General features: G+C 38.5%; 4 protein-coding genes and 1 long non-coding RNA gene across 8 annotated transcripts; 4 read left to right on the top strand and 1 right to left on the bottom strand.

Moving 5' to 3' along the window:
• The first annotated feature begins 416 nt into the window (after window positions 1-416).
• Window positions 417-10843, top strand: LOC145897495 (tRNA (uracil-5-)-methyltransferase homolog A-like). Of its 4 annotated transcripts, none has more exons than XM_082985808.1 (13): window positions 6153-6305; window positions 6395-6449; window positions 6703-6862; window positions 7158-7293; window positions 7414-7562; window positions 7746-7882; window positions 7958-8124; window positions 8233-8440; window positions 8588-8806; window positions 8979-9219; window positions 9788-9921; window positions 10398-10486; window positions 10549-10843. In XM_082985808.1, exons 3-13 carry the CDS (start codon window positions 6715-6717, stop codon window positions 10826-10828), a joined length of 1908 nt encoding a protein of 635 aa, XP_082841934.1. In that variant the 5' UTR covers window positions 6153-6305; window positions 6395-6449; window positions 6703-6714; the 3' UTR covers window positions 10829-10843. The 4 variants fall into 4 exon arrangements, with proteins under 4 accessions (XP_082841936.1, XP_082841935.1, XP_082841934.1 ...); XM_082985807.1 differs by having other exon boundaries at window positions 6395-6470; XM_082985810.1 differs by lacking the exons at window positions 6153-6305; window positions 6395-6449 and adding an exon at window positions 417-483.
• On the bottom strand, window positions 1815-2439 carry LOC145899641 (uncharacterized). Its single transcript, XR_014402497.1, has 3 exons — window positions 2359-2439; window positions 2031-2151; window positions 1815-1909 (listed from the first exon to the last, which is right to left on the bottom strand). It is a non-coding gene; the product is annotated as an uncharacterized LOC145899641 (long non-coding RNA).
• On the top strand, window positions 3198-5014 carry LOC145897497 (uncharacterized). The gene is made up of 6 exons (XM_082985811.1): window positions 3198-3326; window positions 3395-3683; window positions 3741-3922; window positions 3985-4229; window positions 4293-4361; window positions 4420-5014. The coding sequence occupies exons 2-6, from the start codon at window positions 3420-3422 to the stop codon at window positions 4956-4958; spliced, it is 1299 nt and encodes a 432-aa protein (XP_082841937.1). The 5' UTR covers window positions 3198-3326; window positions 3395-3419; the 3' UTR covers window positions 4959-5014.
• Window positions 10844-11444: 601 nt separating the features above from the next.
• Window positions 11445-14161, top strand: LOC145897780 (ran GTPase-activating protein 1-like). Its single transcript, XM_082986220.1, has 4 exons — window positions 11445-11866; window positions 12107-12285; window positions 12637-13427; window positions 13610-14161. The coding sequence occupies exons 1-4, from the start codon at window positions 11483-11485 to the stop codon at window positions 13978-13980; spliced, it is 1725 nt and encodes a 574-aa protein (XP_082842346.1). The 5' UTR covers window positions 11445-11482; the 3' UTR covers window positions 13981-14161.
• Window positions 14162-18062: 3901 nt separating this feature from the next.
• LOC145897620 (uncharacterized) lies at window positions 18063-27667 on the top strand. The gene is made up of 11 exons (XM_082985990.1): window positions 18063-18757; window positions 21391-21707; window positions 22219-22408; window positions 22490-22559; window positions 22912-23226; window positions 23332-23491; window positions 23749-24140; window positions 24346-24392; window positions 24584-24691; window positions 24885-25079; window positions 27150-27667. The coding sequence occupies exons 1-11, from the start codon at window positions 18737-18739 to the stop codon at window positions 27324-27326; spliced, it is 1992 nt and encodes a 663-aa protein (XP_082842116.1). The 5' UTR covers window positions 18063-18736; the 3' UTR covers window positions 27327-27667.
• The last annotated feature ends 6 nt before the right edge of the window (window positions 27668-27673 follow it).

Genomic DNA, 27673 nt, shown 5'->3' with positions numbered 1-27673 from the left:
CAATGGTGATGCAATACTGCTTTGACGGTATTGAGCTTATGTGAAACTTATATACCTGTTTTCCAATAGCTTTGTCCTATACTGGAGGTAGTTTGGGTCGCATTTCATCTCTACGGTTATTTATATCACATTGTGACAACGCCCGTTCTACTAAACAATGAGTTTGGTATGTATAGCCTTAGTGATTTTATCCTTTACAAAGAACCGGGAAAATAGTGTTACTTCAGTTGTGTTGGAACGCTAAAGAACTCACTAGTTCCTGTTTTCCATCTTCTTGTCCACTGATCATATTAGAGATATGATTCCTACAACGAAAAATATTAAACAGATTAACGTGGATAAAACAAAGATAAAAAAAGTGCTTGGAAAAGGAGGTGGTAGCACGGTGTACAAGTATTGTCCTTCTAGTGGTAGCCCAGTTGCATTAAAGCGATTGCACTCGAGAAGAAGAAAGCCCGACACCAAAGAAAAGCTAACAAAGAAGTAAGTGGGTAGTTAAGTCCTAGGCAGTCTTGAACAACTAAATAATTCTAATTTAATTGTATTTAAATATTAAAAGTTTTCACAAACACCGCACTGAAAGGTTTTCGCAAATATGAGTTTAATGCGTGGTTTGGTGAATGACACCACATCAGGTCGGTTATATCGTTTCGTGCTTTTGTCTTCACACGTATCGCTACAACTGCAAAACAACCAGTCAGTAGGTTAAAACTATAACTTAATAATCTGTTCTTCTGGCATATAAAAAACGTACTTTTTGGCGTTAGTTGTGTGCTGTACCATTACCTTGAGGAAGCCTTGTTGAATAACAGGCGAAACGTCGGTGAATAAAGTTACGTTTTTATATATGCCAGAAGAACAGATTATTAAGTTACAATATGCCTGGCAGCAACAAAAACATTATATTGGTTAAAACTATTTTCGTCAACAATGACATTTGTGTTTTACATCCCGGTGATTCTTATTCAAAAAACCCAAGTAGCCTAGAGCTCTATTTAACTCTAATCCTAAACTAATTCATAGGCTAAACAGGTCCCCACCCAGCAGACACAAGTACGTCGTATAGACGTCAAATTGTAGTCCCGACCAGTGGTCGAAATCTGGTAAAGTTTTTGGTAGAAAGTGCAAATTCAAAAGACGTCGAAACCGGACTCTAATCAGACGTGGTTAGCTGGACGTCGTATTTACGTCCAAATATGTTCCTTTTTACCAATGGTCGAAATCTGGTACAGTTTTTGGTAGAAAGTGCAAATTCAAAAGACGTCAAAACTTGACCCTAATCAGACGTGGTTAGCTGGACGTCCTATTAACGTCCAAATATGTTCGTTGCGTCGATATTTGGTTGTAAATTCGCATCTAAAATACGCCTGTTCTTGCCGGACGACGTACATTTTTAGCCTGTACAAGGCGTCAAATAGCCCACGATGTTAAAGCTGAAAACAAGTTTAATAAAAAAAAAGAACGCAAAGAAAGGTTTGGAAGAATTTAGGCAGAGGTGCTTGGGCTGGAGGACGGGCGACCTCCTTTTCTCCCGGGCGCATGCTTCAGGTAATCTCCCACATGGAATAATCAATTTCTTTTAGATCGGGATACAATTCCCTCACTGCTTCTGTAACAAAATATTTATAAAAGTAATTATCCAGATGTTTAGTAGCAAACAGTTCTTTAGGATAACATAATATCTTTTTCGTAATCATTTGTCCCCCCTGAAGCAACCCCAAGGCAGCAACAGGTAAACAACAAGTACAAACTATATGTATCCTTCAGGAAGGGGACAGATAAATAATAAGACACAAGAAGCACACAAAACTCACCGAGTACAACTTTAAATAATGGAGATTTGGTGAATGCTAGTTTTCCATGCCCTCCTTGCATGTTCATGTTTGTCATCAGAGCAGTCGTAAACATCCTAAAAAAGAAGATTACCATGGTGAAAAGTCTACTCCCCACACACACTACTGTTACTTTTCAAGCAACACAATTTCAATACCTTTTTAACCTGTCACAAAAAAAATTTAAATTGTGATTACCTGTTCAAAATTTTATTAACTTTATTCCAGTGCACTTAGTTGAGGAGTCACTCTTGTAGTAGAAATCAATATCCATATCCATATCTGAACTAGCTTGACTGCCATCATCATGTGTATTTTCCTGTAATTCCACAGCGCGAACACGTTCATAAGACGTATCTTTTTCTGGCAAACAGTCACTATCACTTGACGATGGTGCAAACATAGCATCGACAGCTTTATTTAATCTTCTATATCGCCTCCAATACGCCACGTTTAAGTGTACAGAAAGCGCAGGAAACTTCAACTGCAAGAATAACAGTAACGAGAAACGTCAATTCAAACTCACATGCGTCTTGCCAAGTTTCTGTGTCTCGTCTCTCCCTTTTCCGCATTCCATGCGATTTGCGCGGGAAATATTTTGCGTCAACGATTTTGTGCGCGGGTGGAAGAAGTCGGCGGCACGCCAAAAATAAATTCAAACTTGAGACAAGTCGGTGGGAAATGGCGAATACCACATCACGCATCTAACGATTTTCATCATGACTGCGTCGATAACAAAGTGGGTAACAGCGGTAACAAGGGCCGGCGACTGCGTTTTGATAAATTTATTAAATTCGCAAAAATAAACACTGTGCGCCACTAGCCTTTTTAAACATGCTGTAAGTCAGAAAATGTTGTTTGAAAAATCAATTTATGACTTAATGTTGAAACTGGAAATAAACAAAATTAATGTCGATAATCAATTAAGGTTTCTACGTCTTTGGACGTCGATAGCTAGTTTTAACTTGGCCGACGGAAAATGTATCAAAAATGGACTGTTTCGCGACGTACAGAAGATGAACAAATATTGACGTCCATAATCAGTTAGGACTTCAACGTCTATGTACGTCGATAAATAGTTCTTAAATGACTGACTAAAAAATATACCAAATTGAGACTGTTTTTGGACGTACTGTAAGTGACTAAATGCGAACGTCGATATTCGACGAGTAAATCTACGTCGTTGGACGTCGAAATTATGAAACTCTCTGACCGACGGAAAATTGTTGCTATTTAGACCGCCATACGACGTACAATAATGCCCGAAAATTGGACATGTCACTTTGGTCAGTATTTCTACCAAATATGTATGTCTAAAAGACGTAAAAACATGGACCCTAAATTTTGGTCTGAGATGTACTAATATTGGACGTCTGAATGAAGTAGTTATTTTGGAAAGGCGGGGACCGAAAATCAAAATTGGTCGAATTGACGTCGTGACCGCATTTCGACTTCGATTCGACGTCGGTATGACGTCGTGTGTCTGCTGGGCAGGTATGATCGACGGGCCATTTTATATCTTGTTTAGCACTTTCCTAACACTAAATACCGCATTGTTGCAGGATTTTTAGAGAAAACAAGATTGCAATGACATGCGACCACCCAAATATCATTAAATGCTATGGGTCTGCCAGATGGTCTACAAGCTCTGTTGGTTCAACCGGATTAGTGTCGGAAATTGTAGACGGCGGAAATTTAGAGGATCTGCTTTTCAGTGATAAACACCTTTCATGGCTAAAGCGCTTAAACATCGCTACGGAACTTGTAAGCGGAGTTAAATACCTCCATTCCAAAGGAATTGTTCACGGCGATATTAAAGCGCAAAACATATTTCTCACACAAAAACATCAGGTGGTTTTGCTTCTTCCAGATTTTTGTCCTCGACATTAACGACCTCTTATGTTTCAGGTAAAGCTCGCAGATTTTGGTTCCGCCCGAATGCTCGGGGAAATCTCGGGATCTTGCGAATCACTTTTTCGTGGCCAGACACGAGAATACACGGAACTTCACTGCGCACCTGAGCTGTACAAACTTTTGGGAAAAGAGGAACAGGATAGCGACATGTGGACTTTTGCAATGGACGTCTATAGGTATGTCTTGTTTTTGCTGGGAAAACACTGGCAATATTTTTTGTTTTTTTATATTTTGATAGCTGTGGAATTGTTTTGTACGAAATCATCGCCAGAATGCAAGCTTATGATGGTGCGAATATACCACCAAGTGCTCTTAGGATACTGATAATGTCCGGCCGAGCACGCCCAGATACCAGCAGAATTGAAAACATTTTGAAAAATATTGATGAAAACTCCATCGATTACAAAATATGTCAATTTCTTCGCGATATTATGGTTCGTTGTTGGGACAGCCAACCCGAAAAAAGACCAACTATCCAAGAACGTCAGTAATCTGTTTATTGACAAATAATTAAAAACTAACAAAATTTATTTCATTATTCTTCAGTTCAAGAGGAAATGGAGCAGTTTTGCGCTGAAGCCAACAAAACAGATTCACGCAATTCAGACGCCACAGGTTGGTTCTTGCTGTTATAAACAGTACGTAATTGTTTTTGCTAACTTTGTGCACACAGGATCCACAGCTAACATTTGCGGAAAAAGTCAAACGGGAAAACAATATATGGATTACGATATGGAGGCATTGGTTTACCCACCTCGTCAAACAAAGTTTACTTCAAATATACAGCGAAAGTGGGTATTTACTTTCTTGATGTTGACACTACTCGTCAAGAATCAAATTCACATTCTTGAATACGTGCTACAGCCTGAAAGTTATTTGAATAGCACATGTCAGAGGGTGTGCTTCATCGGTGTTTGTATAAATACATTGTCTTGCATTTACGGCATATTACGGACACCATCTAGGTTGGCCCGAAAAAACTTTTCATTGGCTTTTTTTTTATTTTTATGTTCAATTATGTTGAAAGTGATACCAGACTGCGAAAGACAGTTCAAAATTTCCGTAATTGCAGCATTTCTCATAAACATTGTCCTGGTCTTAGCTTTGCTGTTTTATGCTCCATTTATGTTTTTTGGGCTTTGGCACATGAAAATATTTCAAGCAGATCGTTACTTTCTTGTCGGTTACGGCAAGGAAAATTTTATGCAATAGTTTTGCATGTTTGCAAACCACAATAAACAACAGAATGCCTTGTATAAATGTATAAACACCGTCTTTGAACGATTTCAGCACGTTCCTGTCCATTTTTGTTATTTGTGTAAATACATATTGTTTTTACTTCAAAATGTCCGACGAATTCTTTGTTTACGAAGTTCTCAAATTAAAGTTAATTGGTTTCAATTTGAAATCGCGTGAAACTTACAATAATCAGAATTGCGTCAAATTTAAGTTTGGGATAATAAAAATAAAAAAATTGCAAGTGTGAGGAATGGTTGAATTACGGTCATGGTAAAGGCAATATTTAAGCCATATATCTGCGTTGGCAGATGCAACAAAGTTGTCGCCGAAAGAGGTCCTGTCCTTGCACAGAAAAAAATCGCCTTATTTCTATTTGATTCGTTTTTATAATTTACTGTTAAATAAATGTCTTCTCTTTATGCTGTTTTTATTAAAATTTGAAGTTATGTAGTCGCTTATGGTAGACACTTGGTTTAAACCACCTCACGGACGGGCGAAACGGGACTTCCCCGTTTCATGCGTGGCTACTCAACATTAGTTTTCACGAAGACTTTGCAATATTATAACTCTAATATTTAGTTTGTTTATGCAAAAACGTTGTTACACACTAAGAGCATTTTGTTTTTTGGTAGATTTGCCTAAGGACCAAGAATTTTGATACTTTAGGACGTGTGTAGCATTGCCGAAGCATGTGGTGAACGAAACAAACGTTTCGTTGATGGAATATGTTTTGCTTGCTTTTCAAATACCTCTATGCAATGACTTGATAACTATTTTAGTTCAGGAAGAATGATATTTCCAACAAACATGTGTGAAAAGCTAGTTTAACATATCACGAAAACCGGGGAAATCCTGTTTCGCCCGTCCGTGAGGTGGTTTAAGTATCTACCGTCGCTTATAGGTTGGAGTGGCGGTATTGATAAGCACTAGATGGCGTCCAAACGATCATATGTTGGCACAACAAAAATATAAAATCTGTGGGCCACCTTTGGCTAATTCTAGTATGCAACGTGACATTGCGACCTAAATGGCGTAATTTTATTCTTACGTCAGTAATTGTGTCAACAGAAGATTTTTTGCTTGAACCCCGAGAAGTGGCAAAAATACGTAAAAAAAGTCCCCAAATGTGAGAACATGTGGGGGTGGTGAGAATATTTGCTACCGCATTGCGTCAACAATGGATGTGACGTCATAGAGCTCCATCTAAAAAGTTTTGGAAAATGCATTGGTTTGATTGAGAGGTTTTTATAAAATCCTTACAGCCCAGCGATAAATCCTTTTGTGGGAAACAAAGGCACAGAAAAACGTCGGAAATTAACGGTAACTGGCGCGCCAGGCACTTGGCTTTGGTGTGCGCTTTTACTGCATCGATTATTTCACCTCAGTCCTAAACACACGTTTTATTGCAGAACTCCCATCTAGATCAATGCATTTTCAGTCAATCGTTACCTGCATCATTGTTGAGTCAGAACTCTGCATTATATTGTTAATGTTTATTTTTATCTTTCCTCAAATCAAAATTTACAAAATATGGTCATGTTCAAATGACCTTACATACATTATATGCATGGTGATCAATCTCTGGCAAAGTATAACTGAATTTTAGGGATGTTTTGTTTTGTAGCATACTAAACTTGTAAACTTAAAAGAACTGTCTTTCTGGCACAAAGTTTACATTTCAATATATTCTAAACTTATGTTTTGTACATTTTATTAGTTGAACTTTGCAATGGCTGAATTTCTGCCAAATATTGCCACCTCTGATGACCCGGCTAAAAACGAAGAAGAAAAAGAATATGATTACACAAAAGGAGGACACTTTACATCAGAAATTTACAAAATACTGATTTCAAACTTGCCTAAATACTTTGGATACGGTATATATGTATATTGTATTGTGTATAATATTTTTTTGTTCAAGATTATTTGTCCTGAACATGATTTTTAGGTGTTTTTGTGTTGCTACAGAAAGAAAAAGGCTAACTTTTGTAAATCTTTAATTCTTTCAAAGTCAGTGTAGTAAGAAAGCAAGCTCACCCCCAAGTGGTTTAAAGCAAACTACACAAACAAAAGCAGAACTAAACCCCATCTTCATTTAATGAAAATTTAAATGTGCAAAACAGCATCACTTGTATAAAAGTGAAGCTAACCAAACAGTTAAAACTCTTTTAGGTGAGTGCAAAAAGTTGATGTCGAAGAAGTTGAAACTTAAACCCCATAAAATTTGCGTTGTTAAACACACCAACAGAGGTTTTATTACGTTCAAAAATGAGGACGATAAAATTGAAGCAATGGAAAAACTCAATGGGTAATCTGAAATTACATTTTAGTGTTGGAATTGTTTTTTTTCAAAAAAGTATTTGAATGCTTAACAATGAAATTGTAAACAAATAAAGGTATCGTGAATGTTTATGTTTAAATATTTCAGGTATGTTTTAAAAGGAAAAAAGCTTGAGGTAAAAAATGCGCCTCCAAAACAAGATGCAATGTCAAGAAAAAGGGCACCAGCTGATGATGCACAAGAACCAGATCAAAAGAAAGTCAAACCTGGTGGTGACATGCCATTATCACCAGAGGGTAATTGTGCTTCATTACTATCAGAAAGTTGTATCATATAATTTGGGTGATTATGACTTAATTAACAAAAGCATGTTATAGCCACAAGAATAATAGTGCTAATAAAGATAACTTTTGTAATTTATTTTTGTTAAAAATTGTAATGAAAATAAGTATGTGTGAATATGTTATAATTTTTTATAGATGCCCTGAAAGACAGTGTAATACCATGGCACTCAATTCCTCACAAAGAACAACTTAAAAAGAAGGAAGAAATGGTTGGAGAAACTCTTGTTGCAATTAGGAGACAAATTGGGGCAATAAAGCAATTGGATCTTGAAGTAGGGTGGTTGTTTTGTAATTATTACTTAGCATATATATTACATATATACAATTTTTGTTATCCTTAATTTAAGGTGTTCAAGTGGATTATGGAGTTGAAGAAGTCCAATGGAAAGTGTTGTCCAGTTCGAACGATTCTCCCCTCGCCTGTTGAGGAAAAATACAGAAACAAATGTGGTTTTACGATTGGAAAAGACGAAAGTGAAAATATTATGACCGGTTTCCGTTATGGGAAATACAGGTGTTTTGTTGTTTGTTATTACCTGTATAAATCTTCTGTTGTTTTCAATGTGCATGTTGCTTGATGACTGAACACAAATACATTTTATGTTATTATCCATTTTCACAGAGACCGGGATTGCAAGGTTGGGTCACCATCTTGTCTTGTTCACATAACGGACAAAATGAAAGCAATCACTGTTTGTTTCAACAAATATCTTGAACAATCAAAATACAAAGTTCATGACCTTTTTGACCATTCAGGATACTGGAAGCAGTTGGTTGTCAGGGAAACGACCAATCACTCTGTGATGGTTCTAATAAGCTTGTGTAAACAGGTATATTAATTAATATCATGCATATGAAAATATCCATTTAATTTATTTGGAATAAAAATTAAAAAAAAATATTTCTTAAATCACATTTAAATATCGAAAACTTTATAATTATAGACTGTTGTGTTTCTTACTGTGCAAATTTTATAGGATATGACAGATGAGGGTTTAAAAGCTGAACAAAATGCTATCGTCAACCACTTCGAAAACAATGGAGTATCAGTGGACACCCTTTTGTTCCAAACTGTCGGCACCGATCGAGGTTTTGACGGTAGTTCCTCTCCACCAGTTGTGGTGACCGGGAAAGGCGTGATATTTGAAAAACTTTTCGATCTCACTTTTCAGATTTCACCGAATGCTTTTTTCCAGGTAATTAAACTTTGTGTGTGGATATTTCATAAAAATGGTTCATATATTCTTTTCTGCTAATTTGACGCACAGCTTTTGCAATTGAATTTTGAATCCAAATATATTTGCTGACATGTATTATTTAAATTTTTGTTCCTTGCGAGAATGACTACAACATTGTTACCTTTTGCAGTGCAATACCTTAGCTGCTGAAGTCCTCTACAGTTGCGTTAAAGATATGATGCTGAGGTCTGTTGTTAACCAGACAGAATACAGTGAAAGTGAAAAAGATTACAAACAGACAACACTTCTGGATATTTGTTGTGGGACTGGAACCATTGGTTTAAGTTTGGCGGAATATGTGAAAAAGGTTATTGGGGTTGAGATGTGTGGTCCTGCTGTGGAGGATGCAAAAATAAACGCTAAGCTGAACAGTAAGTCATAACTGTTACAGGTTAAAGGTGATGGTATGAGGCAGGTTTCTTTTTGCGACCACTTGCGATTACGAATGTGGAGTGTTTTGTACTCAAGTTTACGTTCGTTAAACATATGTTTTATTACTTTACATTATTTTCTGGCATGTTAAACACGCGTTGTTGAGTAAACGTAAACATAGCAACCATCCTGTATGTTGTGGGTGGGCCCTGATAAGCAAGGTCGGTACGGGACAATCACATTGCGTCACGGACAAAGACGTTGGCACGCTGTGGTCTACATGTTGACGACCAAGTATTTGTGGCCCAAATCAAATCGACTAACGTACAGGAATGAACAGAACATACAGCAGGTAAGAAAGGGAGGCGCTTTTGTGATGGTGATTTCCTCACGGGGAATCACCTTCCGTAGGATCACAGCCAGTCGCACTGGGAGGTAATGGGTGGCGACCGTAGCCGCAAGGCCACCCGATAGACATCCTGCAGAATGTCAGCATTAATTTCCCCTTTAATTATGTAATACAACTGAGTGGACGCACCTGATGCTTTTGTATTTTTGGAATAACAGATATCAACAATGCCGAATTCCATTGTGGAAAGGCAGAAGATATCCTCCCCAATCTAGTTCTACCCTTTTCATCGTCACGAACTGATGACGTAGTTGCAGTTGTGGATCCCCCTCGTTGTGGGTTACATCAAAAGGTGTTTGTTATGTAATATTGTTTAGCAAAACTCGGAAAGGTTATGTTCTTTTCCACTGAAGTTCGTAATGAGTCTTAAGTCCTAGGTGTAAAAGCCAAACAGAACTGAAAATCAATTTAAAATTCAACTCTGTTTCGAAAGTTTGTATTCTCGGTATCTCCTGATATCTTTATGGCCAGCAAACACAATTTTTTTAAACTCCTGTAAAAAAATCCCAAATTGTTTGTTTGACGAGGTTTCTGGGTGTATAGATTTCGCCTATGCTGTGCCTGTAAGTATAGCCGAAATATAAATACCCGGACAAACGCCAAAACAAACGACTTAGTATACAAGAGATGTCCAAAGATGTATTTTGTAGTGTTTTTTTAGTCTTGTAAAAATTTGTTCTCGGGCACCATGAAACAAACCTATATCTACAATACATGTTCCACCCCATCAAATATACACGAACCTACAATTTGCGCTACTTTTTTCAGGTTATCAGGACAATTCGTCAGTGCATCCCTATTAAAAAACTTATATACGTCTCGTGCAGCATTGAGCAAGCAAAGAACAACATACTGGAGTAAGTCGTCTTTTTTCTTATTCCCAAGTAATGTATTGCTGTTTAAAACCATTGTTTTATAGCTTATGCCGCCCTCAATCGAAACGTCTTGTCGGTCTTGCTTTCAAACCAGTATTGGCGCAACCTTTGGACTTGTTCCCGCATACCAAACATTGCGAGGTTGTAATTCTGTTTCAACGAATTGAACCAACTTCTATCAGTCCCAACAGTAACATAACAAAGGCTGCTCCACCTCCGACTGAAGAAGATTTACTGAAATCAGAATTAAGCGAAGATGAAATAGAATCAACTGTTTGTGTAACAGCAGAATCTAAAAAACATGATATGCCACCAAAAGAATAATAAAACTTTTTGGTGGAAATTTGTGCCTGTTCGTATAAGCAAGGTTAAGCTTTGGGATTCGATTACGTCCACTTGGGCAAACTTCAAGTTTACGCGTAGCTTAGAAATTGGTTCAGGTTTTACTTTTAACTTCACAATTAGTTCCGTTTTACTTTTGTTGAGCGCACTTTTAATGGGAGAAAATATCACGAGCGAAGCAGCTTGTAGTGCTCTGGATTAAAAAGCACATTGCACAACGTCATGCTTGGTTCAACTCGTTCTGGTTTTGGCGGAAAGCGGAAACTGTGGTGATCGTAAAATAATCATTATTTTATTACGTTCAAAAATGAGTTTCTCATGCAAAGGAAGAATAAGCACTCACGAAGCTGTGTTTAACAAAATATTGTATACGTATTTTCAACATACTGCGTGTCTATTCAAAACACACTGTCATGGTTTTATTTTGGTTATTAATTTTATTGAAAGATGACGTTTTCTGTATTGATTTTATGACAAATGAAAGCCCAAGTTACGTTGAAAAAAGTATAGGTAGTTTGAGCTACATGTTTCAGTTTGATTAAGGCTGTTTATCGTGATACAGGTTTTTATATTTGGGTTTTACTATTTCATAGGAATTTTAGCCCATAGAAAACAACTTGCCCAAAGAAGTTAAGAATGAGTGTGGATAATCTTTCAAGCCTCCTTGCCCAAACTACTGTGAACAAACAAAACAAAATCAGTTTTAAGGGGGAAGGTAGAAAACTTGACAAAAAAGAAGATGCTGAAGAAATTATAAAAGCCATTGAGGAATGCCAGGATCTTGAAGTTCTTGAGCTTGTGGGAAACACTGTTGGCGTTGATTGTGCAAAGTTGATTGCGGAAGCTCTTCGTAAAAAGCCAGAGTTGCAAAGATGTTTGTGGGCAGATATGTTCACTGGTCGACTACGCTCTGAAATTCCCATTTCTCTCACCTCACTGGGGAATGCAATCATTGAAGCAAATGCTCATTTGGTTGAACTAGACTTAAGCGACAATGCCTTTGGTCCTGATTGTGCTATAGTAAGCAACATTTAAACCAGTTACACATAAATCAAATGCATGTTTATTAATTTTGGTAAAATTATGCCATTTATATCATGTTGTGATTTTTCGTGAATATTTTTTTACATATCCACAAATTTTGTCCACTTCATAAAAATGCTGATTTAAATAAAACAAAATACTCAAAAGTTTTCTATTGGGTTTTAAGAAAAACGAAATGTTTTTTGTCCACAATTACCTATTTTTTGTTTTTCATAGGCATGTGTGCCGCTGCTGAAAAGCCCAGCATGTTATACATTACAAGAATTGAGATTCAACAACAATGGACTTGGGGGTGGTGGGATCATCCTTGCTGATACCTTGATCGAATGTCACCAGAAAAGCAGCAAATTGGGAAAACCACTTAAACTGAAGGTTTTTGTGGCGGGAAGAAACAGGTATTGCTTTGTTTTTGGATGTGTGTAATTGAGAAGCTGGGAATCAATAAAACCATCCTTCATATTTTCTTTAAAAATGAATCATTTGAAAACTATATTTAAAAATAAAAGTGTATATTACACCTAGAATTTTTTGCATGTGATATTAAAAACAGTTTTTGGTGATTTATTTGCAATAAAGGCAATTTGACTGGTCCCTTGTCACCGTCTACATTCAAATTGTCCACCGCAAGTTGTACTGATTTTTCGCTGACGTTTACGAAAATAAAAATGAATTGAATTTAAAAACATGTTGTTTAAAAATGACAGCAAGCGAATTGTTATACAATGTAAAAAATTTCTTGTCAACAGACTTGAGAATCCTGGAGCTAAAGCCCTGGCAAAAGCATTTAAAACAATTGGAACCCTAGAAGAAGTTCAATTGCCCCAAAATGGAATTCAACATGCAGGAATTGTAGCTCTTGCTGATGCGGTGAAATGCAGTCCCAACCTACGTCATCTCAACCTCAATGACAACATTTTTACTGAAAAAGGTGCAGTTCCCATGGCCCAAGCACTAAAAGAAATTGACAGTTTAGAAATTGTGAACTTTGGTGATTGTTTGGTCAGAACAGAAGGTGCAAAAGCTCTTGCTAAAAACTTAGCTACTTCTAATCCAAAGTTAAAGGAACTAATTCTTGCATTTGGTGAAGTCCAACTTGAGGGTGGCATCGCCATATGTGAAGCGATGGCCAAAAAAGATCATCTGCTGAAACTGGATCTTAATGGCAATCAGTTTGGCGAAGACGGTGTGGAGGAGATTAAGGACATTGGCAAAGACTTCACAAATGAAGAAGCTTTGCAGTCTCTTAGTGATGATGAAGGAATTGATTCAGATGAAGAGGAGAACGGATCTGAAGATGGAGATGCAGACGCAACAAATCGGTCGGAGCAAGATCTTGTGAATGGTTCAACCAATGAAATAACAACCAATGGCCATGGCAAGTCATTATCACAACTAACTGCAAAAAACTTTTTCTCTATCGTAACTGCTGCACATCTTGTGCAACTTTCTGCCACCCAACGTGCAGAGTTAATGGAAGAAGTTGTGGAATTTGTTCCCAATGCAGAAGCTACTGCTGATGCCTTTGTTACATTATCAGGTAACCTTTATCTGCTGATAACCCTAATCCAGTTCATGTCAAGTCACAAGAAAACAGTAACTTGCTTGGTATTTTGCCAGTAAATATAATTTTGTTGTAGTTGAAATTTCAATTGTGCCAACCCAACGGCCTGGTTTTACTAATTAACACTATTGCTAAACTGTTTCATCATTTATTTCCAGGTATTTTGACGGAAGATTGCCTTAGCAGCTTAATTAGTTGTGATAAATCAGCTGCAGAAGGCTTAAGAATTGCTGTATTCGAATGCCTGGATGTTGTTATGTCAGAAGCATTCGACAAATATCCAAACACCCCCATGTTGGTGATTAACCCCCTTCTCGTTCGCATGGGCCTCATCAAAAGCGAAGACAAAAAGTTCGAACCAAGTACAGACATTCGAGCCCAAGCCGTTCTCTTGGGCCACATTTGCCAGCAAGCTTACTTTCCACAATTTGTGAAGAAAATTATTCGAGGAGTCGTTGCCAAAGACAATAACATGTGGGAAAAGTCGGCCACACTCAGGTCCCAGCTGTTACAGTTGTTGTACGCATGATTCTAGTTCAATAAATGAAATTGTTTTGTTATTTTAAAGTGCAGTTAGTTAATTTTCATTTAATATCAGTTAGGCGCTGTACAAACTGTCTGAATCACCCCACACCCTCACTTGAGTTGTTTAAAATTGTAAACTTAAGTTTTTTATGCGAATGTCTTCTTGATGAATTTTTTACGTAATTTCCCGCATTTCTTGCAAATAAATGGAAAACTAAATAGTGATATGATTTCCATTGACTGTGAGTCTATATCCAGCAGAGACTTAAGTGGTACAGAATCGTCGAACAAAAGCTTGAGAAGGAGATACAGGAAAAGGGAGCTTTCGGGTGAATTTCGAACGCTAAATTTGTGCGATTAAATACTCATTTTCAATGAAATCAAGCAAGGTCCTTTAAAAAAAATTTGAAAGTTTGGTTGATTTTGCCCCTTGGTGGTGCACTTCGGTTGAAATCTGCATTACACGGGCGGGTGATTGGTAACATCGGTTAAGCGCCCGACCCATTTACCAAGAAAAAAACTGATCGGGAATCGTGTCCAGGATATCCGGGGTTCAAACCCCGGTGTGGTAGAAAAGGTAAATGTTAGTGATATGGAAATGTTACATCTTAAAAACTTTTATGTTTGAGTCGCAAAACTTCATTAACGAGGCTGCCATAATTATGCCAGGAAATATGTGTCGTCAGACATGGTAAACCCCTTTATGACGTTTGCTCTTTAGTCGTACATGTAAAACAATCACTACCAAACACAGACTATATGGCAAGATACACACAGCACAAGCAAACTGATAAATCAGTCACTACTTAGAGGTGACGTATTGCCGTTATGGTGACGTAATGTCATAATACTGACGTAATGTCTTGTATAGGCAGAATATATGGGATTCAGTTTGCCGTGGACAAATATGGTGAGAATGAAAACCGTTGATCCGTAACGGCGGGACAGGTGTGCACGAGATCATGTGATGTTCCGCTTTAATGGATCGATGCACCGTATTGAAATCATACGACTGTGATACCCACTCCAACCCACAAATTTTACAATACCTCTTACCAAGCCACGTGGTATATAATGCGAACGTCATAACGCCTTAAAAGGGAATACTTGCCATGTGTGTGTCCTCGACTATGTAAATGCAACTTTTGAAGATTTAATCTGGCTTGCGTTGGGCGTGAGCAAATGAGTTATTCCTGCAAATATCTTGCTGTTCAATACTGCTAAACCCAAAACCTGGTACATTGGCAGTTCCAACATTATTTTTGTCAGCAATAGGGTTTGAACCCACAACCTGCCTGTCAAGTGCAGACTATCTAAACAACGTTGATTAATTCGCAACATAAATAAAATTTACGATTCCTGTAAAACATCCACGTGAGCTCGGCCAGTCCTAGCAAATGCGGGGCCTGTATTGAAAGGGATTACCAGGACTATCCCTACATCACGACCATCACCTATATTTACCATATATGGCGCGATGTGATAACTTCACGCTGTACTGACAATGCACGTGCGCCCCCTAGTCAAGGAATCGGAATTATCATTGATCTGTTACGTAACAATGGTTTGCATAATGACGTAACGCTAACATCTGTGGGCGTGTTCTAGTTTCATCTGCACGCGTGCTCACGTTTCAATAAGTTTGCCATATGTAATTGTCTTATGCTTAATTGTATATTTTTCAGGGTAACGCACAGGGGTTCACACTGGCATTATTCTTTTAAATAGTGTAAGCTTTAACAAGCATCAAAAGGTACAAAGGTTTGCTGAAAGAAAGCAACTGACGATAGCTTTGCCCGAAAACTGGAAGGGTATTAGGCAAGTGGACTTTTCAAGGTGTGTCTATATTGTATCAAAGTTTGTCCAAATTGTTAGCTCGGGAAACCCATTTTCTCTTCGCGAACTTACCGGTCTGGATGAAATGAATGGGCAAATACTCTTTACGCTCATCTTGAAGATGCCTTGCAGTGCAGCCAAGTGGAACCTACGGACAAAGCGTGTCTGTTGCGTCACGGTGGGTATTGTCGAGAAGGTATGGATTGAGTCTGCCCGTGGCATTGAGAAAAAATTGGTGATGTAACATTGAATCTTTAAATAGTGGTGATGGCTAGGACACAGCAGCCATTGCACACCACTTGCAAAAGCTAACAGACAGAAAGATGTGAGTGAATGCGGGTTGGATTATGCACTAGACAGTGCAGACGCAGGTTTTTACAAACAGGAGTATATAGCACCCGCCTAAGTCTATTAACCTTGTGCTAAAGTGTAACATGCCTCGATTTACTGTCAAGAAACCAGTTAATTGTCATTTGCATTGGAAATGAGATCATGTTGCGTTTAAGTAGGATTCCCTTGTCACCGCGTCGCTTTAAATTCAATGGAAATAAATCCAACTTTTCGTAACAGTGAAATGGACTTCGGCTTTCGAAACTTGTTTTTCGCTTGTAGAATTGTCTCTGAATGGGATCGAAAACTACCAACGCCCTTTACAACAAGAAAGGTTGTATTTACCCAAGCAGTACCTCTAAGACTTGCCCTACCTTTTTGTTTGTCGAGAGAGCCGTTACGTATGAGAGGAAAGTACCTTCATAGCTGGGAGAGTGAGTTTACTTTGAACTGCTTATTCAAATACACCGCTTTGAGGGTCATAGTTACAACGTATTTTGTCTGTATAATTTGTTGCGCAGCTAGTGTATATTAAATATTAGGTTAGTTTATTTAAACGTTATTGAATAAAGCATGTCATTGCAGGATTATTACGTAAATTTATATGAAAATTGTGCATTTTACAAAAAAATATAAGTCATGTTAGCATCGCCTGATGGTTTGCATGCAATTTTGATATGTGCAACAACTAAATACTCCAAACAAACATACGTTTGTTGGCAAATGGCTGCCAAGTCAAACACTTAAAATTGTCCAGGCTAATAATTTACATTGTTCGGGGGAATTCACTAGTTCTTGCTCCTGTCGAATGTTGTTTGCCAAAGGGCGACTCTTATCTTGAAGACAACGCGAGCCAGAGAAGCGCTTTGCGATTAAATGCGACCGCTGGGTTTATGCACCACTGGTTACTACAGATGATGTTAGGAATTTGGTCTTGGATTTCGTCTTGCAGTTCACGTACGGCAAATTCAGCGTTTACTGCAGTTTAATCTTTTGTACTCGTGTGTATACATATGATTTTTTGAAAGATTGGGTGAATGAGTTCATCACGATTTTAGTGTTTTTACCGACGTACATAGATATTATTAATTTAGTAACAGGAGTTTTGGAAACTGGCTCCCAAACCTGGCTGAGTCAAAAGAAACGCCTTTTTTTACGCAAGTCTTGCTGTTATTTAATAAATTTTAGTCAAATGCGAATGAAATGTTAAAGAAGCGAAGTTTCCCTTTTTATTTGCGCATATGTGGTTAGGCACAAAAGTTGGGTGTACTAACTGGTAAATCAGTTCAGGATAGAAGTGTACGTCGTTAGAGTCTCTTGCAGCATTTTGGCATAATCCCGAGTTTATTCAAGCCGACAAACGGGATGTTTCGCAACATAGTCCTGAGTCTCACTTTTGTGAGCTTTTATTTATGCTAGTTTCTGTTGGTTTTAAAATTGCGCCGTCCTAACTTTTGAGCGATACTGATAATACCCATTATAGAGATATCCGGATTTTTTATTGCAGGCGGTCGAAAATTTTGGGGGTATCCCCCGATTTTTCGCTTTAAGGGCAACTTGAGCCGAGCATTGCGAAATATTACTGCCCGTGTTAGCGCGAATCGTCACATAAACAGTGGCTTGCTGGCTTGCGAAATTGTCTAACGTTTCAAACATTCGGATGCTAGTTTTGCGGTAGCACTTTCGCCATAGCTTTGTTACTGTTAGCCTACTATGAAAGATAGGTGTTGAGTATATTTGCAACCACAAAAGGGATTTCGCCATCAAGAAAACATAAAAACAAAACTAGTTTGTATGCTGTGGTCCGGTAACTCTCTATATATTCTCGTGCGCAGATTTCGAGTCAAACTTTAAAAGGTACATGCATAATATTTATAACGTGTTACATGCCTTTGCTACAAACGTGGCTACACTACAGAACTTACCCTGGAAACTGGATTTTGGGGGACTTTGTGTAGTGTGAATTAGATGATTTCCTTTTTGGGACAAGCAGCGATAAAAACTAAAACGAAATATCATTAATAATCAGGATTTCGACGAGAAAACTGAGCACACATTTCCAAACTAAGCAGACCTTAGTAATAAGTACGGTATGGCCACCCTGAGTATACACACAACTGTATATTGGGCCCATACAGAAATGCGTTTTTAAGATAGGGTTTGCCGTGTCAGCGGTTTTAAAATTGTCTGCGAGCACTAAGCAACCCCACTGTAAGAAGGCGGTTGAACCGCACGACCAGTGAAGCGCTTCCTAGAACTTGCTAGGGCAGAAGCTACAAACTCGTCTAGACAACCTCAATACACGACGATTTTGCCTTCGTTTCAGATTACAACCGTGCGCATTCTCAGAGCATTGTCGTTATTATTCTATTATATTGTTGAGCAGAGCGTTGCTTTTCTATAGCAAGGAGGTAGCCGCCACCTGTTGCTACGTGTTATTGAACGGAATAGGTGACGGAAGCAATGCAGTGGGACTTGCTTGTATTAGGTTTAATGGAAAGATTTAATAAAGTTTGATTTTTCAGAACAGCCAACTGTGTGCGGTTATTGTACCGATAGATAGGAACACAATATTTGTTATTTGCGAAGCGGAAATGAAATTACTCAGAGTCCGGGTAAGTTTCAATTCAAATTCATTTGCTTCATTTCTTGCTTGCCGAATGTAATACCGGTTTACGAGCTGCAACAGTGTGCACACGGATTTGGCGTAACATGTCTTAGCAGTACATCTGTAATCATGTCTATACATAGGCCCTTATTTGTTATACGAACCACATGTGTAATGCTCTATTCAAAACCATCAAAGTAGACATAATAGTTTCTCAGCTTAAACCTGATTTAGGATTCATTTATTTTTTCATTGGTTAATTTTTGCCCAAACACGACGACAAACATTACAGTGAGTAAAATAGATAGGGAAGGTCAAAGGTTATGTTATAACCTTGGAAAGTAAATACAATTACACGGGATCAGCAATCATTTAAACGAATAAGATCACAGCCCAGAAAGCAGCAACGATGAAGTATTTAAGGTGGAAAAACCTGAACTTGTACTGGAGCGGATTGTTAAATAAATCCTAGTTTGGGAAGATTGCAATCGTTGCTGTGCTACGAGCATATTGTAAAATATGGCTGACCTTCTGGCAAATTTCATTATTAGGTTAATTTAACCAAAAGACCGCTGCCAAGAGGTAAGACATCATCAGGTTTATGGGAAATCGTTTGTTAGATACATTACAACACTGGAAAGCCGATTGTCACAAAGTATTTTTTTTCTATAATTCGCTACTGTGCAAACGACTGACGTGAAATTTTCACGGGGTTTATATACAAACACATTATGTACAAACACAATACGTACAAACACATTACATACAAACACATTGTGTACAAACAGTAAATTTTGTTTCGTGTTAATGCTGAGCCCACAGTCGGACCGATGTGTTCAACTGTCACGTCCCGTATACGTCTGGACGATGTTTAGTTGTGACAGTTACATTCCTTTCTGTGCTTCTACAATGAAACGTGACTGTATGTTAGGTAAAGAAGCTTGTTTGTGAAATTTGAATCGTTCCCGCTGTCGTTTTGTTCGTTCCGGGTGTATGTTGAAGTTGTATGTGTCAACTGGAGCATTTCTGTCTCTTCGATTTCACAAGTTACGTTTGTATCTTCGCCCTAAGAAAGATCAGGTTGTCTATGGTTTGCGAGAATACAAATACAAAATGCGTTGTAATGGATACCGTGTCTTTGTGACATTGGAGCCGAATTAACTTACATCACAACCGTTTAAGGGACAACAATTCTTCTGTGTCGAAATTACCGCTAAAGGAACTCCTATCGTACAGGAGTTTTTGTTGGCCGACTCGCGACAACGCGTGAACCCGTACAGAAAAGGTCCTTAATTTAAGACCTTGTTTGCACAGAGTTTCTTACGTCGTTTAAACAAGAGTCGTAAAACGATAGTTGCTATTTGCATACTGGTTTTACCTCGCGCCTGTTTAATCAACCGGTTTCGGAGCTTCTTTTAGGTAAACTGACACTTGTGCGTTTTAAAGTTTCATGGGATTTTGTGTATTTATTCGCGCATGATCCAAAGACAGCTATGTCTTACAATTGCTGTCTGAACACAGATGTTGTTTCAAGTTATGATTAGGCGTACAACATTAGCCTAAAAGCGTCAACATTCTGTCAAATGAAGGTCGTACTCTCGATAAAAATACGTAATTAACGAACTTTTTCGCTGGGGCAGCAAAAGTGAAGTGTTCCTTGTGGGCGTGTGCATACATTCGTCCACGCAGATCCACGTGGTGGTCGAGAGTGTAGTTTCGTGTCATGGCTGGATGAACTTGAGGACAAATTATCAATTGGATGCCTTTCAAACCCAACACAACAAAGAATATTCTGATTGGTCGGCACAATGATCAACACAGTCAAACCGTAACACTTAAAACAACATGTTTGTCAGCTATATTGCTCGGTAAAACCTGTGATATGGTTGATAAAAATAACAGCTCACGAAAAACAAGCAATGAGACTGAATTTTAAACAAATACCGACGTAAACCAAATGGTTTGTTCGCTTGGATACTGTGCGCAATAATTTCATGTGCGAAAACCAAAGGTCATTGGGTTCGATTCTCACCAGCTTGTTGCCACCACAGTCGTCCAGAATACTTTTGTATTTACAGATTACGTCATTACACATTTGCTACTTAATCTTTCATTTATTCAAACACTAGACAACCCATTATTGTGACGTCACTGATTGCTTTGTTTAGTGGAACAAACTTGGCCTCAATGAAATTCAAGTTAAGCGAAATTCAAACATAATACGGGAAATATCGTTGATGTCATTCCACCGAAGACCGAAGTGACCTTGAGTCGTTTTGGGGTTTGTGTGCAGCATCAAAATATCAGGCACTTATTACTTGAAGGAAACATCGTAAAAATCATTTGCAAGCCTTTTTGCTAAGTGATAAAAAAATATTTATACCTCTTAATACTCGACTGTACGATTCGGACTTAGTTGCAATCAGTTCGGGTCAAACTTGTGCGTTTCGGGAAGGTGGTAATGGAATGGACTGAAGTAATGCAAAAAAGAGAGCATTTTTAACAATTTTCGGAAACCCAGAGAAACACAATCTCTAAAATTACATATTTTGCTGCAAAGATCATTATCAGTTCTTATTTAAATAGAAACACCAGCATAACGAGTCACAGCAATTAAATAAAAAAAAATTCACTTCATAGGACCCGAAGCAAACAGGAAACCCCACCAAGAAACGTCCTCCGCGCCGAGGACTTCTGTCTGCCAGAACCCTTTTGCAAGCACCACGTGACCACACTTCTCAGGAAATCGTTCCTTTCTCGGAGAGTTCGATGCAAAATACCTATCGCGGTTGGTCGGCGAGTGCGCCGAGAGCACGTGCTCCGAATAACCAATGGAATTCTCGGAACGGTAAAAGTTCCGCTTCACCAGTGAACCACGCGATTCGTCCTAACAGGAGTTTGCTGAGGCGGCGGCGTCTTGATCCAAACTACAATCTGCCCACAACCATTCAAGCAGCGTAAGTGTTTTGGGTTAGCGTTGAGTTCACAGAGAAATTTAACTATTATACTTAGAGTTGCCGCAGTTGTGTGTTAACTGTTGTGATGAATATTTACTTGCAAAAAGTTGGTAGCATATTTAAAGCAACAATTACTTTCATACTTAAAGCAAGCTGCTAAACCAGACGTGACGTAAATTTCAACTTGAGAAATCAGATGAGGGGAAAGTAAATGCAGACTTAAAAGCCTTGAATATTTTTGTATATTTTTTGGATTATTCTGTATTTTTGTTCGCTTGGATACAGTGCCCAGTAATTTCATCAAACGAATTTTTGTTTCGAGGTAGCGCGTGTATTTGTTAAACCAAAGGTCAGTGGTTCGAGTCTCACTAGCTGCAACATGCAGTCACCACATTCGTCCAGAATATTTTTGCATTTACAAATTGCGTCATTACACATTTGCTACTTAATCTTTTATTCATTTAAACACTAGACAACCCATGGTTGTGACGTCACTGATTGCTTTGTTTAGTGGAACAAACTTGGCCTCCACATCACGTGGTTGCTACAACAACCAACCTTCGTCACTTCAAATGAGATACGAGATGACGCCGTCAGTTCCCAATTATGACGAAAGAGGTTCCGGGGTTACGGGGGAAGCACCAAGAGGTCCAACTTTTACCCAAATAAGAGGGAGGACAGCTGTTACGACACCCATAAATGTAATGAATTTGAAATGAGCTTTGTTGGTTTCTAGTTGTTACGTCATAGAATGACCTGAAATGAATGTTCATCTCTTTTAGAATTGTTACAACGCTCGAAAAAGCTTCTCAACTACAACTTGTCCGTTGAGATCGCCGACAACAAGACAAGGTTAGTTTTGAACTTGGTGATAATTGGGAACATATGTCAGAACACACGTGTGTTTCAAACTAGAACCCAACATAGTTTTAATGAAACTCATGATCAGTATTAAATTCTAGGGAAAATTTTGATCGACTTTGTTTTCTTGTGGCAATGTATGCAGCTAGCATTGTTCTTGTGACACTACCCGGCTATCGGAAATTTTAAAACTAATTTTGGCAAAAGTCAAAACAGTGGGCACAGAATACGCTAGAAAAGTTGCACCAAAATTAAACCACAATTGTGTCAGAACCAGTTTGACTGAATTCTCTTCATAAAAATTTCCCGCAACAAATCTAATTATTTGATTTAAATTTCTCAGTGCATCAAGAAATGGAAATAAACACCAAAAACACTGCAATTATTGATGCGGAACCGATAACCAGAAAACGGCGTCGTACGAATGAGCAGTCAAGCGTGACGGGTAACGAGAAACTTACACAAGACCGTCTTTATCACGTCATAAGCGAGGCAGTAAAGCGCGAACTTATATCTTCGATCGAGGATCTTGCGGCTCAGACGGCCCGCTCAGTCATGCGTGACATTGAGTCTCAAATCAACATTCGCCAGCGACCCCTAACGGATGAAAAGTATTTGGAAGATGGCCACTTGGTGTGCCACGGTGTTGGTGTCAATCGTAAGTTTCACTTTTAAAATATTGAATTTCTTGTTTGTTTTAAGTGGGTTAATAATTAATAAGTGTAAATTTTTTTTGTATGTTTTATTACTGAATATATTTCAGGCACAAACCACATCACCGGACAACGTTCCCAAGATACATTCCAGAAATATTCACCTGTGAATCAAAGCACGATTTCCCGCCAAAGTCCTGAAATAAACCTGATGCCAGAAGCATTTCCCATGCCCTCAACAGACTGGGCAAGCCGACATTCAACTCAAAGGTGGAATAATATTTAGACAACTTCACAGCTCCAGATATTAGGACAAATTCTGAAACTGTGTGAAAAGTGCCCCTAAATATAAAACAAAAACATATCTTAAAAAATCATGCTTTCCTCAATTCCCACGCAACATTAGTCCATTTATTTCTTATGGACTGAACTGTAATGGTTTGCGTTTATTCAGCCAACTTTATTTGTCTTGAGAAAGAAAGGTGACTGATTTCTTTCCAACGAAGCCGCTATTTTAATTTATGTAGTTCTTGGCCATCGCCACCTAGTGGACAAGATGAACAGCTTGAGCCTCTTCCACTCGTCACATCCCGAAGAAGTCCGGATGTTGTCGAGTTGATGTCGGCCCCTCCTCCAACCCAGGACGCACCGGTCAACCTCTCCCACCGGAACAGCATGGAGGGGGCGTCCCATCAGGAGGAGGAAGAGGAGGATTTCGACACCCAGATCTACATGATCTCACCCACCGCAACATCTCCCGACTCCTCCATGTCCAAAGATTACGTCACTTCCTGTGATCTCGGTGGATTTGTTCCCATGGACGCCGCGAACAAGGACGGATACTTCGCTCAACAAACTCCACAGCGGAGAGGATCGTTGCCAGGCAACGTGACGTCACCTGAGGTCGGGTGGCTGGATGGTAAGTTGGAGGTCAAGGCGCAGTTAATAAGCGAAAACCTTTACTTGTCGCTGTCAGTTGCAACAGATCGTCCATATGTTTGTTGTGGAATTGCGTATAACACTGCCTGATCATTGCCGAAGGTCATGGGTTCGAACCTCACTAGCAGCGTGATTTTTCCTCAGATGTCGATATGATTTTTTATATTTTTTCTTCTATTATTCAGGTAACGACCGAGAAGAAACAGAGTGCGAACCCCAGCAATCACTATCTATATCCTTTCAATATGATTTATTTGTCACCTAAAAAATATTTAGTGCAAAAGACGAAGCGAATATGCAACAGATTTATACAAATTACCCTTTGCTAAATTTTTACCGCTACTTTTTTACTGTAGTTTTCGAGTTGATTTGTTTTATTTATTCAAACTCGTTACCAGCTTTTTTCTTGACTCTCATTTTTACGTCCAAGAAGCTCTAACTCCCCATCACCTGAAGAAAGCAAAGTTGATGTTTTTCTATTCACGTTACCCAACCACAAACATCCTCAAATATTTTTTCACGGACGTAAAAGTAATAAAATGTTTAAAACCTTTTATGATTTTCATTTTAAAAAGAAAACGAAAACAAATAAATAAAAAATAGTGAATTATTATTCTGTATTATATCGCCTGTATTAATTCTCACAATAAGTTTTATTTGCATAACTATACTTTAAATTATCGTCGATACGACGTCACTAACGCTATTATTGATGACGTAACAGTTCACGCGGGCCACCACCTCCCAGCTGATCAAGTGGTTCAGTAACTTTCGCGAGTTCTACTACATCCAAGTCGAGAAGTTCGCACGTCAGGCTCTCACTGATGGAATCACTGAAGCGAATCAACTGCAGGTGTCACGTGACAGCGAGGTTTTCAGGATTCTGAATCTTCATTACAACAAAAATGAGGATTTCGTTGTAAGTGTTTTTGTAGGGTTTGGTAAATTAATAGACACTTTTTCTGGCTACTGCGCCTTGAGGTAAACCTTCTTTACATTCTCTAATCATTATATTTGGCCCAAATAATTGTTGACAATGTCAAGAAAATGACCACCAACTTATTGGTTTTCTTAACGACACAAGTTCTTTTTCCACACCTGGGCAACAAACGAAGTTGAAAAAATACATTCGGCTTGTTGCAAAAACAAGTAAACTTTGAGACATGAAACATTTTACACGTGAATACTGAAAAAGGTTTTCCAAACTGTTATCGTAATTGATGAGCTTAAGCTTATGGAAGCAATTTTTATGCATCAAAGGAATGTGATTGATCTACACTCGGATTAACCGGGATTGAAAGGCGTTATGATCGGGCGCATTACCAAAGCCGTGTGTCTATTGGGCCTCAGTATTATACCTGACAGTTCGGCGATATTCGACGCGGCACTGATTAAGCCAAGCTTACAACAGGTGTCAAATTTGTTGCTGGCGCCGTTCAACCAGATGATGAAGCGGTTATTGGAAAGTAACTTACCTTTTCGTCGTACGGATATTGTGCCTCTGTTTGATCTGCTCGTTCAATCAAGTCCAGGGATAGCGGTTTGTCACCTGCCACGCTTCTGACACCAAAGAGACTAATCGCAGGATGTGTCAGCTTGAAATAGTGACAACACACGTCCCACCCATCTGTCTTCCCGAGCATTTTCGCGAAATATCAAAAGTTAAGATGGAATACCTCGAACACATATATACAGAATACCACGGATTCAGTCCCGAGCAAAAAGTTTTCAAAACGTTTCTTTCCACGGATTATTTGGGAGAATTCTCATGAAACCTAATTCAGTTTTGCAAACAAAACGTGTTTTTTGTCCCGTTTCCAACATACAATGTAAAGTTTATCAACAATCAGTAAAGTGGCAATTTTAATTCCAAAATAGCATCAACACTGAACTCACAGAACAGGAAAACCATTGATATTGTGCCTGATCAACAAGCTGTGATTATAACATAAATAAGAAAGGTTTGCGCTGCGGGTGAAAATATTTGTGAAAAGTTTTGTGAGCTGCAAACAGATGTCCATTGTTTCGACATATAAGGTCTCACTGTTTCGACATATAAGGTGTGATTGTGGACGATCTTGCCGACAAAACTTTTTAAAATATATTTGAATTAGGTGATGGGTAGAGGGGTTGTAGGAGTTACATCGAGCAGAAGAGCCGCTAGTTTAAGGATGGTGAAAACATTTGTCAGACTTACACGTTTTACATCTCGTTTCTCGTTCTTAAGCAAGGGATAAATTGATACTGTGGAACACTTCCCAACTTACAGGATGTATCAACTTCAACGACTGCCATTGTAGATCCGGTTTTCACGAACATATTTTCTGGCTGTTAAATTCAGCTCTAACAGCTGAAGGGAAATCCTCGCGGTTCCAACTCCTATGCGTGATCAACACAGGAAGCGTCTGGCTTAAAAAGAATGAGGTTTGGCAAAGTTGTCTTTGATCGTTGTGTTTGGCAGCGATGAATAATAGACGTCTGTGCATCTGTTCTCTCTGATGAATGCTCAATAAAGGTTTCATCTCCATCATAAGCTGCGGAGGTTGTAAACCCTTTTTCCGCTGGATTCCTCTTTTTTCCCTGCTACAAAATGGTGAACTTTCACAAATACGGCAGAGGAACACAAAATGGGTGAAAAATTGTTGCTTTTCTGTCACAAGTTCCATGATGGAAACCTGTATGTACATCACCTGTCACTCAAAGTTTCACAAACCTTCACAATATAATTATGTGGTCCTTATGGTTTCATTGCAGCAAAACCAGCAGTTTTTGCCTAAATTTATCTCAAAACAACAACATACTCAAAATATCTTGGTATTTGGGGAGTGGGGCATCTTTTATCGTTTCAAAAAATGAACTTAATTATTCCATGTACTTTTCATTGGACAACAATTGCGAAATCCTTGTCAAAAACTTTTTTAGTGAAATCAATAACTTAAGCTTACCATGTGTTCAATACTTTCTCATATTTATGCCTGGAATTCGACAGGTGCCGCGTGAATTCGACTCTGCAGTGGATCAAAGCATAAAGGAGTTTTTGACGGCAATCCGCGACGGAAAAGACCGCCTACCGTCATGGAAAAAGTCAATCTACAAAACCATCTGTAAATTCGACCAACCTGTCCCTGACGTGTTCAGATCAATCAAATTTCCACCTTCGTCTTGATTTTCTTTGGACTGATAGCACATGTCTCTGCAAGGGACTCAAAAATGTCATTTAATAAAAACTTTTTTCGTAGCTTCATGTGTTTTGCACTTGTATCTGCTTTTCTATTGTTACTGCTTGTTATGCACGGCGGGTTCAATCTATGCATTTCAAATGCGGGAAAGCTCAAAGCTTTTTATTTTGCGTTTAGAACAAAGTTTCAAACATTTATGCAAATCTATTGGCGAAGCCGTTATCACTTCTTGCTCTTGTGCTATTTTATACAAGTGTGTGTTTGTATATTTTGCTAGATTTCTTGTGTACATATGTTTGTATTCAACTAACAAGTTCAAGTTCAAATAGTTGTA

Source organism: Ascidia mentula, chromosome 4, assembly GCF_947561715.1.
Source record: "Ascidia mentula chromosome 4, kaAscMent1.1, whole genome shotgun sequence".
Classification (NCBI taxonomy): Eukaryota; Metazoa; Chordata; class Ascidiacea; order Phlebobranchia; family Ascidiidae; genus Ascidia; species Ascidia mentula.
Note: the sequence above shows the minus strand (reverse complement) of the source record. Positions and strands in the feature narration are given on the sequence as shown.